Source organism: Cetorhinus maximus, chromosome 4 (assembly GCF_964194155.1).
Source record: "Cetorhinus maximus chromosome 4, sCetMax3.hap1.1, whole genome shotgun sequence".
NCBI lineage: Eukaryota > Metazoa > Chordata > Chondrichthyes > Lamniformes > Cetorhinidae > Cetorhinus > Cetorhinus maximus.
The window spans coordinates 48,316,931-48,334,235 of record NC_135882.1 but is presented as its reverse complement, the minus strand read 5'-3'; the positions used below and the strand labels follow the sequence as shown (position 1 = coordinate 48,334,235).

The 17,305-nt window shown below is 41.5% G+C and overlaps 1 protein-coding gene across 2 annotated transcripts in view; it reads right to left on the bottom strand.

Annotated features, from left to right (window-relative positions):
* vps41 (VPS41 subunit of HOPS complex) overlaps positions 1-16,644 on the bottom strand; it is a 256,233-nt gene extending 239,589 nt beyond the window's left edge. For both annotated transcript variants that reach the window (XR_013576374.1, XM_078540140.1), the window contains exons 1-2: positions 16,564-16,644; positions 1,808-1,846 (exon numbers count right to left, since the gene is read on the bottom strand). Coding sequence is in view for 1 of the 2 variants with exons in the window: in XM_078540140.1 (XP_078396266.1) it covers positions 1,808-1,846; positions 16,564-16,644 (120 nt within the window). In the remaining variant the exon portion in view is untranslated. The remainder of the gene's footprint in view (positions 1-1,807; positions 1,847-16,563) is intronic.
* Between the last annotated feature and the right edge of the window lie 661 nt (positions 16,645-17,305).

Genomic DNA, 17,305 nt, shown 5'->3' with positions numbered 1-17,305 from the left:
AAACAAAGTACAACACCGAGTCACATAAGGAGATATTAGGTCAGATGACCAAAAGCTTGGTCAAAAGGTAGGTTTTAAGATGTGCCTTAAATGGGGAAAGCAAGCTAGATAGACATGCATAGACATTCCCCTGTCCACTGCTTTAGTCACCTCTTCAGGCATGACCTACACTTCACAAATCCTCACTAGGAAAGGAAAATAGAGGTGGCTTCTCGTTGCATTCCTTGTGGTTTTATCTTTGGAGTACCTTCTCCTAGATGTGTGTTTAGGATGGGGTGGGTAGGAGCTTCGTTATCTGCATCCATTGGATGCAAGCATCCCCACTAAACATCAGGCAGTAATCCCTCAGGATGTTGTCTGAGGTGGGGCTTGAACCCAACCTCTCAAAGGCAGGAATGTGACACAGTCATTCCTTTCAGAAGCAACTACCCTGCTGGCATGTCAACCCAGTATTGAGAGACCATATTCTAGTCTCCATTTGCGAGGGGCGCAAACACTTCAGCTTCTGACTAGAGGCAGGAATGCTACTGCTAAGCAAATGGCCAATCCCAAACACCAAGATCCACAAATTCCCTCAAATTGTCCATTCAATTTTCCTTAAATTTTACTCTGTTTCTCTTGGCAGTCTGTTTCACACACTGCACAGAAATAAGTTAAATCTAAACTACCCACTTTTCAGGATAAAGGGTAGATCATTTAGGACTGAAATGAGGAAAAGCTTCTTCACTCAGAGGGTTGTATGAGCATACATACAAGCATACGAATTAGAAGCAGGAGGCGGCCATTTAGCCCCTTGAGCCTGCTCTGCCACTTAATGAGATCATGGCTGATCTGATTTCCACCCCCTTGCTTATCAAGAAGTGAATCGTTGGAATTTTCTACCCAAGGAGGTTGTGGATGCTCCATCATTGAATATATTTAGGGCACAGAGGGGTAGATTTTTGGTCTCTCAGAGAATCAGGGGATATGGGAAGCAGGCAGACAAGTGGAGTTGAGGGAGAAGTTTAGCCATGATTGTACTGGATGGTGGAGTAGGCTCAAGGGGCCATATGGTTTGGTCATGCCCCTACTTCTTATGTTGCAAGCATGGGGTGAAATTCTATGGACAAATTCAGAAGTCATCAGGGGGTTGGAACCTGCAATTTCAATTCAACTGAACCAAGTACTTTTGACTTCCAGGTTTGTATTTCTGCAGATGAGATGCGCATTCGCATGGTGCTATTTCAGCTGTATAAACGGTGCATAAATACAAATTGGAAGTATTCAGGTTGGATGGTAGAAATAGAGCAAGGTCAGCACCAAATTTAATGACACCTAGTTGAAATTACTGTTGGGTGCAATCAGTCAGGAGCAGGAAGGACATATTTTTCCCCAGCAATGGGAGGAAGGAACCTGCTGTTCTCACTAAGGTGGTGTGGTTGGATGTTGCTGAAGAGAGCAGCAGGACAGTTGTACCCAGATGTTGGATTCAATATGAGGTGGTTTTATGACCTATGAAGGTCAGGAAAAGGGAGTACATTTGATGATTCAACTACATCCTGTGCTTTAAGCCCCTCCACACCCCTCAAGCTGTCTTGCCAAGTTCTCTGTCACATCATTTCTCAAACCCATTCAATTTTAAACAACACTTAGACTTCACTTCTTAGGCATTTCATCTCCTTTATCCATCCACTGTTGCCAATCACGTCTTATGCGATGTGATGTGCACACGCATGGCAGGTGTGTCGCTATTACCAATGCAGTGCTGATGTTTGGGTGCTAGTTGTGTTCATACTAAAATAACATATTTATGCTACATTTAACTTACCTCAGATTCATCTGTGGATTCTTCATAGTTTTGAGTCTCCTGTAATACAGACAGACTAGGATTAGAGTATTATATATAATTTAAAATAGAATTGGCTATTACTTGAAAAGAAATAATGCTACAGGATATAGGGGACAAATAGGCAAGTGGGACTGGAGTACACTGCTCCACTGAAGAGCTAGCACAGGCCCAAGCATGATAGTCCAAATAACCTCCCTCTGTGCTGTAAATTCCAATTGTTTTCCAGTGCTACACATGAGCTGCTACCTTAGAGGGTTTAATGGAGAAAGTTTTTTTTAATATTAAAGACGACCTTGGGCCATTTGGAATTTTTATGATGATCAGAAGGTAAAGGTGAGCTTCAATTGAGTGGCTTGTTGGGCCACAGAGGCGTTAACTTTCAAACAAGAGATTGAATCATAAGTAGACCCAATTGCATAGTATGTCCACTAATACTTGTACTTCACCACCCACTGCCACCCCCACTTCCACAAGCTGTTTGTTAGTCATCTTGCATCTTGACAGCAAGTATCAGGAGGCTATTTGACAATGAGGGCACCAATTGAAACTAAGCTCAAATATATGCAAATGGACACAGGTACAGTTCAACCAGGGGCCATCAGAGTGTAACTAAGAACAATGACCTGGCTAATTTTCATTCAATAATCCAGAGCACTGGCCCTACCTCAACCCCAAGCAAGTGCAGCTAACTGAACACAGACCAGTTGTGTGTGCTACAGATGCTTACTTGATTAGCTCAGTGAGCCAGAGCATGGGTTGGTGCGTTAAAGGGTTGTGCAGCTGAAAACTGCAAAACGCATCAAGTAGTACAGTCCATGTCTGCTAATTGTATAAATATTGAAGTTCTTAATCAATAAATACGGACCAAATCTCATTTCCGGATCTGCAGAAGGTACACAGTCATTCACTTGTCTGGCACTTTCTCTAGGTGTCCTGTCAAAGCTTTATTTTGGAGTTGGAATTGTACTGCTATGCTCCAAGGATGCCCCAAAGTTGATGAAATGCAATGACATTTGTTCTAATCACTTATTACCACTATTTGTACCAAAGTCAGAAATCTACTACATCCACAGTTTAATTGGCTGGACGGTTTCAATGTACATGAATTCATCTTCAAATGACCCTATCCCTCCAAAGAGGGAAACAATGAGGGCTGAGTATTCAAAGTAAGAAAATACAAATTTAGGATAAAAATTCAGGATGTTCTTTGCACAAAGCGATTAACACATGGAATGGACTCCTGATTTTGTAAAAGGCAAAATTCCTTCAAACATTTAAGGAACAGTACAAAGCCATGATTTGGGGAAGTTAAGGTCTTTCTGGATCACTTGCACTGGCTCTCTAAAAGAGCTGTCCAATTTAGTAGTCCTACACCACAGCTTTATCAAAAGGCACCAAATCTATGGTAGCTAAATTTGCTGATGACACCAAGATAGGTAGGAAAGTAAGTTGTCAGAAGGTGGTGTTGAGAGTCTGCATAGGGCTATAGATAGGTTAAAAGAGTTGCAAAAATTTGGCAGATGGGGTATAATGTGGGAAAATATGAACTTGTGCACTTTGACAGGAAGAATAGAAAAGCAGTATGTTATTTAAATGGAGTGAGATTGCAGAACTCAGTGGTACAGAGGGATCTGGGTGCCCTGGTACATAAATCACAAAAAGGTTAGTCTGCAGGTACAGCAAGTGATTAGGAAGGCAAATGGAATGTTGACATTTATTGCAAGGAGGGTGGAGTATAAAGGTAGGGAAGTTTTACTGAAGCTGTACAGGGCATTGGTGAGACCACATCGGGAATACTGTATACAGTTTTGGTCTCCTTATTGGAAAAAAAGATATAATTGCGTTAGATCAGTACAGAGAAGGTTCACTCAACTCATTCCTGTGATGAAGGGCTTATCCTATGAAGAAGGGTTGAACAGTTGGGCCTGTACCCATTGTAGTTTAGAAGAATGAGAGGTGGTCTTTTGAAACATACAAGATCCTGAGGGGACTTGATAGGGTAGATACCGGGAGGATGTTTCCACTTGTGGGGGAGACTAAAACTAGGGTATACAGTTTAAGAATAAGGGGCCTACATTTTAAGATGGAATGAACAGAATTTTTTTCTCTCAAAGGGTTGTTGGTCTATGGAATTCTCTTCCCAGAAAGCAGTGAAGGTTGGTCATTGAATTTATTTGAGGCGGAATTAGATAGAGTCAAGGGTTAGGGTGGCAGACAGGAATGTGGAATTGACTCCACTTTCCTGCCTGCACCCCCAATAATCCTGGACTCACTTGTCAATCAAAAATCTGTCTAACTCAGCCTTGAAAACATTCAATGACCCAGCCTACATGCTTGCTGGGGAAGAAAATTCCAAAGACTGACAACACTGAGAGAAGAAATTCCTCATCTGTCTTAATTGGGAGACCCCTTATGTTTTAACTGTGCGCTCGGTTCTAGATGCATCTTTACTAAATGAAGTTGAAGCCAAAGGTCAGCCATGACCATCTTGAAGGACGGAGCAGGCTCAAAGGGCTGTCTGATCTAACCCTACTCTTGTTTATGTTCTTATAACTACTCTTTATTCCACTTTCTGTTTTGTGTCTTGAAGCAGCTAGCAATCCATTCTGCACTTTCACATACTCCACAATTTGTGGCCTTATTCAGCAATCTATTAGGGTGTAAAGAAAAATATCATTTTTTTCTAACATTATTGTGGGATACTGCGAAGCAGGCTTGTGGGAGCTGTGTGTATGTTTGTGTGCGTGTGTGTGACTGGCTAAATTAATTAAACTGAAGACAGTCAGGCTGCAAGGTTTAAATCAAAGGGTTAGGTGTAAAAGCAGGCATTTTGAAGTGGAGATGAACAAGCTAAGATAGGATACAAGTAAATACAGCATGAATAGGAATTTGCATTAGGAGATAAATGAGTTTTAACTGTTGAATTTCAAAGAGAAATAAAAGGAAGCTTTACAACTGGTAAAGTTCATAAGTGAATAAAGCAAAGTTAAGTTTCTTTTTCCTGAAAGTAGTGGCCATAAAAACATGAAACATTTTTATATTCTGGGAAAGGTAACTTCCAACATTAAGAACAATGGGTTTAAATATGATAGAGAAAAGATATATTTAAGAAAAGATTGAAAGTTGTATGAGAGGTGTGGCCATTTGATATCTTGAAGAGTATGTTGTACGAGGTCAAACCTGTGAAGCAAGCAGCTTCTAGCCACCCCAGAGAAGTTTGTTTGTTTGTTCCAAAAAGTAAGCTTTGGATTTCCACTGTCGAATGAGAGGGAGAGATAAGTCTATGAAACACCTCCCCTATAACAACAGTGGGTGCCTGAAGATAATATTGCTGGATCTTTTGTAGATTAAGCATCTATAGGGACTGTTGCCTGAAAAAGGGTGCTAATTTGTGAGCCTAGCTGTAGGAGTAGAAATCTTTTGGGAAATGTTATAAGATTAAATTTAACTGTGTAACTGTAATCTTTTATGTTTATGTTTTTCTTTTATTCTGTTAATAAATGTTTTAATTAAATATTTAAAAATCACCAATAGTGGTAGTGGAATCTTTACTTCTGACTTCAGTACACATACCTTCTCATAATAAAAATACAATTTGCAAATCGTTGTGATAGCTTGACTAAGTTTCCCTTTGGGATTTGGTCTGAGTGGCAATTACCACCTGCCATATCATAATAATGGGGCACCTTAAAGGCCTTTTGAAAATCCAGATAAATTACATCACCATTGTCTACTCTGTCACCTCAAGACTGTCAACCAAGCTTTTCCATTTTGAAATCCATGTTGACTATTCATTATTATATTTCTCATCTATTCTCTCTTTTAGTAAGAAATGCATTATTTTTCTTACTGCTGCTGTTAAGCTGACCGGTCTTTAATTCTCTGGAAATGTTCCGTCCCCTTTTTTTTTTACATATAGGAATTATATTAGCTATTTGCCAGCTCTCTGGCACTATACCTTTTTCTAACAAATTAATAAATGATAGCAAAGGCTTTACTATCTCTTCCTTAGAATATTTCAAAATACATGGATGCAATCCATCTGAACCAGGTGTTTTATTCTCTGAGTTTGTTTAGTATATTTAATACATCACTTTGTTTTATTTTAAATGCACTTATCTCATTACTGTTCTCATCAATGTCATGTCTACCTGTTCCATAGTCCTAGTAAATATCAAAGCAAAATAATCATTTAATGTTTCTACCAAACTTCTTGACGGTCCAGTATTCACAGCCATACATTGTCACTGGCCACACAAGGGCTTTCAGAAGGCAAATTTTCATTGTACTCAAGATGCTGTGGCTAGTCCATACTCGTAAGTGAGTTCATAACGCAATGACCCTTGTTAAGTCAAGCCTGAATTTATTTGGTAGACTGCGTCTCGCATCATGAACGACCCAAGATAGCAGAAGGTATCAACCCATTCGAAGCTGAATTCTGTTAATCAGAATCTCGCAGGTCTTTCCACCCATCCCCATCACCTTTGTCTTGTCCTAATTGATCAGGAGACTATTTCTAGTTAACTTGATCACGGTGATCCACCAACTCCTGTAGTGTGTATCATGGATGGCCAGGCAGAATGGGTGCTCGAGGTAGCTGATGTTAAAAGGAACTTGTTTGAGGCAGTAATATCAAGAAAGCGCACATATTTTGGACATGTGATGTGAAGAGGAGGGGAGTGTTTGGACAAAAGAGGTAATACAAGGAAAAACACCTGGAAAATGTGCACAAGACTCAAGATGGCATGGATGGATAATATCACAATGTGGACTGACCACTCTATGGGGCAGGAGGCAAGGGTAATGGAGAAAGATTGTTCATAGTGTGGCCAACTCTCAGGATGAGGACAAATGAAAGACAAGGCAATATTTCTACCATCTCTCTATTGCCGTGGTATTATCCTGTCTGCTCCTTAATGTTCCGATTCTCATCACAGCCTTTTTTAAAATTGATATGCCTTTAAAATATTTCATTATTTTGCTTTATTGCTGAAAAAAGAGACATGCACTCTTCAGAGCACTTCACAAGAATACCAATATAGGGGGAAGACAACAATTTATATTGTATGTGAAAATAATGCTGATTGGTTGGCAAGTGGACTCTGATTGGTGGAGTCATTGCCATGGAAAATGTATCAGTGATGGTGGCTGACAGTTAACTGCCAAGCATTGTTTTCCCTGCACACTGTTGAACACCACTGAACATCATTTAAATGTTTCCCACTGTTGTTCTACATCGTGGTTTGCCTATATAGTTGCCCATTTTATTTTCCCCAAGCTCTCTTCTAAGCCCCTCAAAAACCAGCCTTTCTCCAATCTATTAACAATTTTTGTCATACCTATGTCCTTCTCTATCATTTTAAAGCACATTATGGTCACTATTGCCTACGCATTCCCCTACTTTTACTTCTCTTACAGGTTACAGAGATAGGGAGGAGCAAAGCCATGGAGGGATTTGAAAATAAGGATGAGAAATTTAAAATTGAGGCTATGCTTAACCTGGAACCAATATAGGTCAACAAACAGGGGCAATGGGTAAATAGAACTTAGGACGAGATATCATACAGGCAGCAGAGTTTTGGTGAGCTTAACTTTATGGGTGGGGGGGAAGATGGGAGACCGTCCTAGAGTGCATTGGAATTGTCAACTCTAGAGTTAACATATGTATGGATGTGGGTTTCAGCAGCAGATGAGCTGAGGCAGAGATCGCATTGGACAATGTTACAGAGATGGAAACGGGTGGTTTTAGTGATAGCGAGGATGTCTGGTTGAAATCTCAACTTGGGGTCAATGACACCAAGGTTGCAAACAACCTGGCTTAGCCTCAGGCAGTTGCCAGGGAATAGAGTTGATAACAGAGATCCAAGACAATGTCTTCAGTTTCCACAATATTTAGCTAATGAAATTTCTGCTCATTCAGTACTGGATATTGGACAAGCAGACTGATAGTTCAGAGACAGTGAAAGGGTTGAGAAAAGTGGTCGTGAGGTAGAGCCGGGTATCTTCAGTTTACACATGCAACTTGATAATTCGTTTACTGATGATATCGCGAGGGGCAATGGGTAGCTGAGAATTAGTAGGGAGCTAAGGATAGCTCCTTGGGGGATACCAGAAGGAACAGTACAGGATCAGGAAGAGGGGAAAAAACAATCTCAAAATCTTCTCCACATCAACATCTCTTTGAATACTAGATGCTGAAAAATTACAAACACAGCCCTCCTCAGCTATCTGTTATATCAGCAGATAGCTGCCAGGAAGAAGCATTACACTGGATTGACTAGAGATGTTGGCAGGGACGAGTGGTTCCAGAGAGGTTTGAACAATTAAGAATTTCTTCATTGGCATTGAGAAAGTTGAAGAATAACCCAATGCTGGTCTTCAAGATCTTGAAGGATTCAGGGCAAATAGTCATAAATTGTTTTCACTGATATACAAGAAAACCTGCTTTTGTTGCAGATGAAATTTAATACAGAACAGTACGAGGTGATGCATTTTTAGCAGAGGGATAGAAAGAAGCATATATGCTTAATGGCACGTTTTTAAAGAGTGTGCACAGAGGGACCTAGGGGTTTATGTGCATAGATCTTTGAAGATGGCAGGATATATTAAGAAAGTAGTTTGCAAAGCATTTGAGATCTTGGGTTTCATAAAGAGGAATTGAGCACAAAAGCAGCAAAGTTTGTTGACCCTTTAAAAAGCTCTGGTTACAAGAGTATTGCAACCAATTCTGGTTGCCACACTTTAGGAAGGATGTGAAGGTTCTCCAGAAGCTGTAGAAGAGATTTATTAGAATGGTTCCAGGGATAGGCGATTTTAGCTACAAGGTTAGCTTAGAGAAGTTGGTGGCGTTCTCCTTGCAACATAGATGATTGAGTGGGAATTTGATAGGGATGTACAGATTGTGACAGGTTTAAGCTTTTTCTATTCTTAGGGCTAGGAGAGCAATTATAGTTCGATGTTGAGGTTAACAATCCATTCAAGGGCTTCAGCTGACACAGTGTGAATGGTTGTGATGCTAGCAGGCATGGACGTCTCAGGGCAAGAGTTCAGTATATGGGAAATGGTCTGACTTGGGTGGCCACAGTCAAATTTGAGCTGTTCCTCATGTTCCATTTGTGGAGCACATGGCCACATCTTCCCTGGCCTGTCATGCAGTGGAGGATTATCCAGGTTTTCCACAGAAGGTTGAAACCTGGGGCTTCTCTCAGGTCAGTTACCAGGTTTTGGTTGGTGATGTTTGCAGTCAACCAGGAGACACACCATCGAGAGGTGGGCTGTTTTCAGTTTGTAGGGCACGGAGTGTGTTTCAGTAGCGGCTAGGCAATTTTAGGTGAGTGTGTGGATTTTTTTGAGGTCCCGTGTCGATAGGAGTGCTTCATTAGGTGTCAGCCAGTGGTGTTCTTCGAGGTGGATGTTTTCCCTACAGTAATCAGGAGGTTTAATGCGTGCTAGCACAGGGAGCCACTCAAGCTCTGTTGGTCTCAATGTGCTACAATGAATCCTCAGGGATAACAGATTTAGATAATGTAGACAAAGAAAAGCTGTTCCCATTAGCTGATCTGGGACTAAGACAAGGGAACACAGATTTCAGCTTGTGGGTAAGAGATAGAGGGAATAAATGAAAGAACAAATTTTAAGCAGTGAGTGGTTTGACCTGAAACACACTGCCAACAATGGTGGTGGAAGCAGAGATTATCAATGATTTCAAAAGGAAATTGGATGGGCACTTGAGAGAAATAAACTTGCAGGGCTGGGGGGATAGATCAGGGGAGCAGGACTGACTGGATTGCTCCACAGAAGGCAGGCATGGACTTGGTGGGCTGGATCACCCTCTTTTGTGCCATAAGGACTCTCTATGGTTCTTATATAATGCTTTTTAACATAGTAAAACATCCCAAGATGCTTCATCAGAGCGTAACCAGTCAAAATTTACACCAATCAACGAAGGAGGCCTTAGGAATTAAACGGGTTGGTGAAGGCAGAAGATTTTAAAGAGTTTCTTAAAGGAGGAGAGAAGAGACAGAGGTAGAGAGATTTAGGGGTGGGGTAATTCAGGACTAAGGGTCTAGATAGCTGAAGGGGTGGCTACGAATGGTTTGAAAGAGGTGGGGGATATGCAAGTGGCTAGAATTGGAGGAAGGGCCCTTCAAGAATTGTAGGGCTGGAAAAAGTTAGAGATAGAGAGGGGCAAGGCTACGCAAGGGACTTTAACATGATTAGGATTTTAAAATCAAGATATTCGTACAATGGGAGTCAATGTAGGTCAACAAACTGAGGGATGATGTGTGAACAGGATTTGATGCAAATTCTGGCAGAGTTTTGGGTGAATTTAAGTTTCTGGAGAGGGCCTAAATTTAAGGTAATCACAAAGAATTCAAGTGAAAAAATGTCTTCACAGATGGTGGTTAGAATGTACAAAAATGAGGTCTATCAAATCTGTACTGTCAACCTACAGATTCCATTAAACCCATCCACCACTTCTCACCACCAGCACCTGTGCAACGCCCACCCCACCACTCTACGGTAGTCACTTTATTTCCTAGGAGAGGCAAAGTGAATCAAATACAGAATTTATCGCTACAAACCATTGTTGAAGCAGAGTTCATATTTCTCTTCAAAAGGAATTATGTATTTGTTTGAAAAAAGATAAATATTAAAATATGGTGGGAGTGAGTAGGAGAGTCGATTAGTCTGGGTGGGTCATATGGAGAAAACAATAGCATAGGTCTGATGGGCCAACAGCCTGGAATATCCAAGGCCTCGTGTATTTGATAGCTCTTTCTACCATTAAAAATTCTTCTTTCATTACAGAACACTCCAAGGTATTATTTTCAGAGAACAAAAGCATTTAACGAGTTAAATACATGGGATATCTTGGTGAAAATAGCAGGGTTCAGAAAAGTAATTTTAGTTAAAATGAATGAGTTGACTCCTGGTAAAGGGGAATTAGATACAATCATGACTTCATTTACTAATAAATCCAAAGTTGCTTTCTGCACTAAAAACTTAACCAATAATTTGAATTAAGCAACATAAACATGGATAATCTAGTGCCGAGCAAAGTTAGATATCTTGAACTAAGGGGAATTGATTTTTTTAATATTATCTAGTCAGCTGTGCATTTCTACAATATATGCCTAAAACTAGGCTGGAGATGCCACACAAGGTTTGATGGACAGGTTTCCTGGTGGATATCAGAGTTTTATGTTCAGAACTTGCTGGGCTTAGCAATTTACAGATGTAGAGATTTTCACCAGATCTCCTCAGATAAAATCAGTCCCGAGTTCATGCTGCAAACGCTGCCAGTAATTACATACATAGCCAAAGATTTAATCAGCTGAGTTGAGATGAGGAAAGATCACAAACCCGAAACATTAACTCTGTTTCTCTCTCCATAGATGCTGCCTGACCCGCCGAGTAAATAAATTCAAAAAATGCTGGAAATAATCAATGAAATAGAAAGCCCTAAAATACAGTACTATAACATTACATGCTGTACTATAACACATGACTGTACCAAATCCAGGAGCACTTTTTTTTGCTTCATCCTATTAAAGAATAAATATGGTTGAATGCCACCTTGAAATAAAGTAAATGTGGCATCCTGTAGCTTGCAAACCTCAATGGACCAAATTCTGCTGAATTATGTATTTTATGCCATAAATGCAGTGTCGTACGAATGTAGAAGCTACAGCCATTGGCCCATTTGAACTTTAACAAAATATAGGCATGGATTTGCATAGCTGATCTTTACAATGTCATATTGTTGCCAGCCAAGTTAATCCACAAATAAATACTTTAGCGTGATACTCTTGAAAAGTTTCATATTTCAGTTACTTCCAAAAGATTGTCTAATGAAGCATAAACATTCATCTGAAGGCAGTGCCCACCATGATCCTCTAGGATATTAACTCTGCCATCTTCCCAACAGCCTGGAGCTGCTTCTTCGAGAGAAGATCAGTGTCCTAGCCTCAATCTCCTATAGAAGCTGTTAATTACCCTCAAAGTAAATACTTCTTGATGTCTATCCTAAACTTGCCCTTCACAACCACTTGACCCTATGCCCTCTAATCATGCTGCCCTGGCACATATGAATTTCTTCATGTTTACTTCCTGTCTCATTGACTATCTTGTATACCTACACAAGGTCCCCACTGGATCGCTTTTTTTTTTAAAAGGCAAATTTACGCTTGAGGGTGAAGCTTATCTAAGTGTACCTCAGAACTTACTTCCAAACACAATTGATCTCCTGGTTAGGCAAAATATTCTGACATTCTTTAATACCATCAGGCTTCTGCAAAATTGTTCAGCAAGTCAAGCTAGTGTGGCTTTGAAAGGACACTTGTCATTTGACTAAGCACCCCGCTCAGTTGTATTAAGTCGCTACGAAGTCTAAAAGGAATAATGAAACCAGACGGATCCAAACAATCTACCTAGGCACTGGAAACAATAAGGGTAGATCCAGCCCTGTCCATCCCACAAAATCCTCTTCACTAACATCTTGGGGCTTGTGCCAAAATTGGGAGACCTGTCCCACAGACAAGTGAAACAATAGCCTGATACAGCCATACTCTCAGAATCATATCTTACAGATAATGTTCCAGACACCTCCATCCCTGGGTATGATCTGTCCCATTGGTCCCACCGGCACAGTGATATACGGTCAGGAAGGAGTTGCTCTTGGAGTCCTCAACATCGATTCTGGACCCCATGAAGTCTAGGTGTGCCTCAGAACATGCTCCCTATCTAGGTGTGCCCATCATGAAGCTATTAATGTATATAATATTTTGGAAAATATTTTTCTTTTAAAATAGAGGTTTAGTCTGTGGGTGTGTCTTAATTGAATTAAAGCCAGCTAGTCTGGGTGCTTTGATATGTACTAGTTTTGATATGTAAGAGAGATAGCATGCATTTGCATTTTTTGAATAGGGCATTCAAGTAGTAGGGTGAAAACTGACACTTATCTAGCAGCTACTAAGCAATACGTTTATATTACTAATTAAATTGGTGCTATGAAAGGGGTTTCATTGCTAAAAGGTGAAGTTCCAAGAGGCTGGTGAGACAATGAGAATTTGAATTCTATCAGTGGTGGTAGGTATAACTTCAGCAGTTTTCAGGTGTGCAGGGCAAAGGCAATGTAAGATCAAAATGCAGCTGCAAGCCTCCAACTGGCTCCACAGTGAAAAGAACCTCATTTTGAGTTTGTAAGGTGAAAATACTTTGCCTGGTGTTTGGTTAAGTGTATGGGTTGCTGTTGCCTTAATGGAGATTAGTTTGGGAATTTGTTAAAAGTTACGATAGTAGTAATTTGTGGCCATGTGTATATATATTTTTAACCTGTGTAAATTAATAAAATGTTTCATTTAGTTTAATGTAAAACCTCAAACTGGTGGTCTGATTCCTGAATTTAGAGTCGCATTTCAAACATAATACTTAAAATTATAGGTTATGATAGTTGTTTAAAGTTTCCCTCTGGGATTTTTAAATAACTCTGCTTTACCAACTGCATCGGTCATAACAGTACCTCAGATTACTCCCCATCTAAGCATACCCCCAAAATGGGCAAGGAAACCTCATGCTGGTTACCACCTACCGTCCCCCCTCAACTGATGAATCAGTACTCCATGCGGAGCACCACTTGGAGGAAACACTGAGGGGAGCAAGGGCACAGAATGTACTCTGGGTGGGGAGTTCAATATCCATCACCAAGACTGGCTCGGAAGCAACACTACTGACTGAGCCCTAAAGGACATAGCTGCTAAACTGGGTCTTGGGCAGGTGGTGAGAGAACCAACAAGGGAAAACTAACTTGACCTCATCCTGGCAAATCTACCTGTAACAGATGCGTCTGTCCATGGCAATATTGGCAAGAGTGACCACCACACAGTCTTTGTGGAGACAAAGTCCCATATTCACATTCAGGATACTGTCCATCATGTTGCATGACACTATCACTGTGCTAAATGGGGTAGATTTCAAACAGATCTAGCAACTCAGGACTGGGCATCCATGAGGCGCTGTGGGCCATCAGCAGCAGCAGAATTGTACTCAAATACAAGCTGTAACCTTATGGCCTACTCTACCATTACCATCAAGCCAGGGATCAACACTGGTTCAATGAAGAGGGCAGGAAGGTATGCCAGGAGCAGCACCAGATGTCAACCTGGTGAAGATACAACATAGGACTCCTTGCATGCCAAACAGCACAAGCAACAATGCAATAGACAAAGCTAAGCGATCTCACAACTAATGAATCAGATCTAAGCTCTACAATCCTGACACACCAACCGGTTATGAATGGTGGTGAACAGTTAAACAACTCACTGGAGTTGGTGGCGCAACAAATATCTCCATCCTCAATGATGGGGGAACTAAGCACATCAGTGCAAAAGATGAGGCTGAAGCATTTGCAACCATCTCCAGCCAGAAGTGCCGAGTAGATGATCCATCTCAGTCTTCTCCTGGAGAGTATTCCATCTCTCCATCACAGATGCCAGACTTCAGCCAATTGTATTCACTTCAAATTATATCAAGAAATGGCTGAAGGCACTGGATACTGCAAAGACTACAGGTTCTGACAATATTCCAGCAAAGACCTGTGTTCTGGAGCTTGCCACACCCCTGGCCACACTGTTCCAGTACAACTGCGACATTGGCAATGACCCGGCAACGTGGAAAATTGTCTAGATATGTCTGGTCCACAGAAAGGGTGAACCCGAGCCAATTACTGTCCCAATCTAGTCTTGATCATCAAAGTGATGGAAAGTGTGGTCGACAGTGCTATCTGGCAGCACTTACTCAGCAATAACCTGATCACTAACGCAGAGTTTGGGTTCAGCCAGGACAACTCCGCTCCTGAACTCATCACAGCCTTGGTCCAAACATTGACAAACAGCTAAACTCCAGAGTAGGTGAGAGGGACTGCCCTTGACATTTAAGCAGTACTTGACCGAGTGTGGCATCAAGGGGCCCCAGCAAAACTGAAGTGAATGGGAGTCAGGAGGAAAACTCTCCACGAGTTGGAGTCATACCTAGCACAAATGAAGATGGTTGTGGTTATTGGAGATTAATCATCTCAGTCCCAGTACATCTCTGCAGGAGTTCCTCAGGGTAGTGTCCTAGGCTCAACCATTTTTAGCTGCTTCATCAACAGCCTTCCCTCCATCACAGAAGTGGGGATGGTCTTGGATGATTGCACAATGTTCAGCACCATTTTCAACTCCTCAGATACTGAAGCAGTCCGTGTCCATATGTAGCAGGACCTGAACAATACCCAGGCCTGGGCTGACAACTGGCAAGTAGCATTCATGTCACAAAAGTGCCAGGCAATGACCATGTCCAACAAGAGAGAATTTACCAATCTCCCCTTTACATTCAATGACACAACCATTGCTGAGTCCCCCACTAACAACATCCTGGGGTTACCATTGGCCAGAAACTGAACTGCACCTGCCATATAAATATTGTGGCTACAGAGCAGGTCAGAGGCTGGGAATTCTGCAGAGAGTAACTCCCTGACTCCCCTAAGCCTGCCCACCATCTACAGGAGTGTGATGGAATACTCTCCACTTGCCTGGATGAGACATTCAAGAAGCTGGACACCATCCAGGACAAAGCAGCCCACTTGATTGGCAATCCATCTTAAACATTCACTCCCTCCACCACAGACATACAGTGGCAGCAGTGTGTATCGTCTACAAGATGCATTTCAGTAACTCAACAAGGCTACTTCAACATCACCTGCCAAACCCACAACCTCTACCACCTGGGCTCAACCAAGGGCAGAAGCATGGGAATGTTACCACCTGCACGTTCCCCTCCAAGTCTCGCATCATCCTGACTTGGAACCACTGCCATTCCTTCACTGCTGCTGGATCAAAAGCCTGGAACTCCCTTCCTAACAGCACTGTGGGTGTTCCTAGAACACATGAACTGCAGCGTTTCAAGGAAACAACACACCACGGCTTTTGCAAGGGTGATAAATGCTGGCCCAGCCAGTGACACCCACATACTATGAATAAATAATTTAAAAACCCTATACACCTCACAGCAGTATTATCAAACAAAGTGCAACATTGAGCTACAAAATGAGATGCAAGGACAACTGACCCAAAGCAGGTTTTGAAGAGAAAATGGAAGTAGGGAGATAGAAAGGTTAAGGGAGGGATTTCTAGAGCTTAATGCCTTGGTAGCTGAAGGCACAGCTGCCAATGGCAGAGTAATTAAAATCGGGGATACACAAGAGGCCAATAGTGGAAGAGCACCAAAATCTCAAAGGCTTCTTTAGAAGTCAGAAGCTGCAGGGATGGGGAGGACAGTTATGTTAAACACCTTTGAAACTTCAACTAAGAACTGAGTATCTTGACTACCTAATTTAATTCATGATGGGACAAACACGCGAGTTACGGTATGAACTCGTACAATTGCTTTCGAATATACATTCTCATAACGTCATGCCGTTTTATTCCTGTGGAGCGGAAGTTTTAACAGAATGAAGCAGAAAGCTGAACTAAGTTAATCCCTCTGTCTGCAACCTTGCGTGATTTTAAACAGGAACAGAACTCCCACAGCTGACAGCATCCTGAAGGCCCTTCACCAACCTACCATTCCCATAATGGCTGAACCCCTAAATCACTTCCTCCTCAATCTACAGCTATCGTCATATAAAACTCTCCTAGAAAGAACAAGCACACATTGAACATTGGCACAAAAACATCCTGCACACTTGTATTTACCTGTTTGACTTCCGCCATGGTGCTCGTGACTCCCCATGTCACGTGAACACTGAGGGCGAACGGCCGGCGGCGCATGCGCATCACTCGCGAAGGCTGCTGGGAGTTATAGTCCAGCGTTCCTCAGCTTGACGAAGCACTGGGAGAAGAGGAAAGGTAAAGGGGACAGACTGTAATGCTAAAGTTTAATTACCAGGAAAAGTCCACAATTTCCATCCCACTCGACCATTTGACTGGATATCCCAACGACTATATTCTGTCTTGAATACATATTTTTATCCCAACACTATGTCTTCAATCTCCTAACGAATTTCCTACCCATATCAATAGATTACCTCCAATTCCATCCACTTATTTTTGTTAACAGTCTCTTGTGTGGAACCTTACTGAATGCCTTCTGGCAGTCCATACACATAATAGACACTCCCTTATCCATCACTTCAGTTAGATCCTCAAAAAAATCCATAAGATTTGTTGCACACGGTATTTATAAATCCATGCTGACTCTCTCTGATCAGTTCATATGTGTCCCATCTTGCACTCTCCCTAAACTTGAACTCATTCAAAATTCTTCTGCCAGTATCCAAGCTTGCACCAATTACTAATAAGCCATCACTTCTGTGTTCATTGGCCTACATTGATTCCTGGTCCAGCAATGCCTTGATTTTAAAATTCTCATTCTTATGTCCAAATCTCTCTATGTCCATGCCCCTCTGAATCTCTGTAACCTCCATGATCCTTCTAA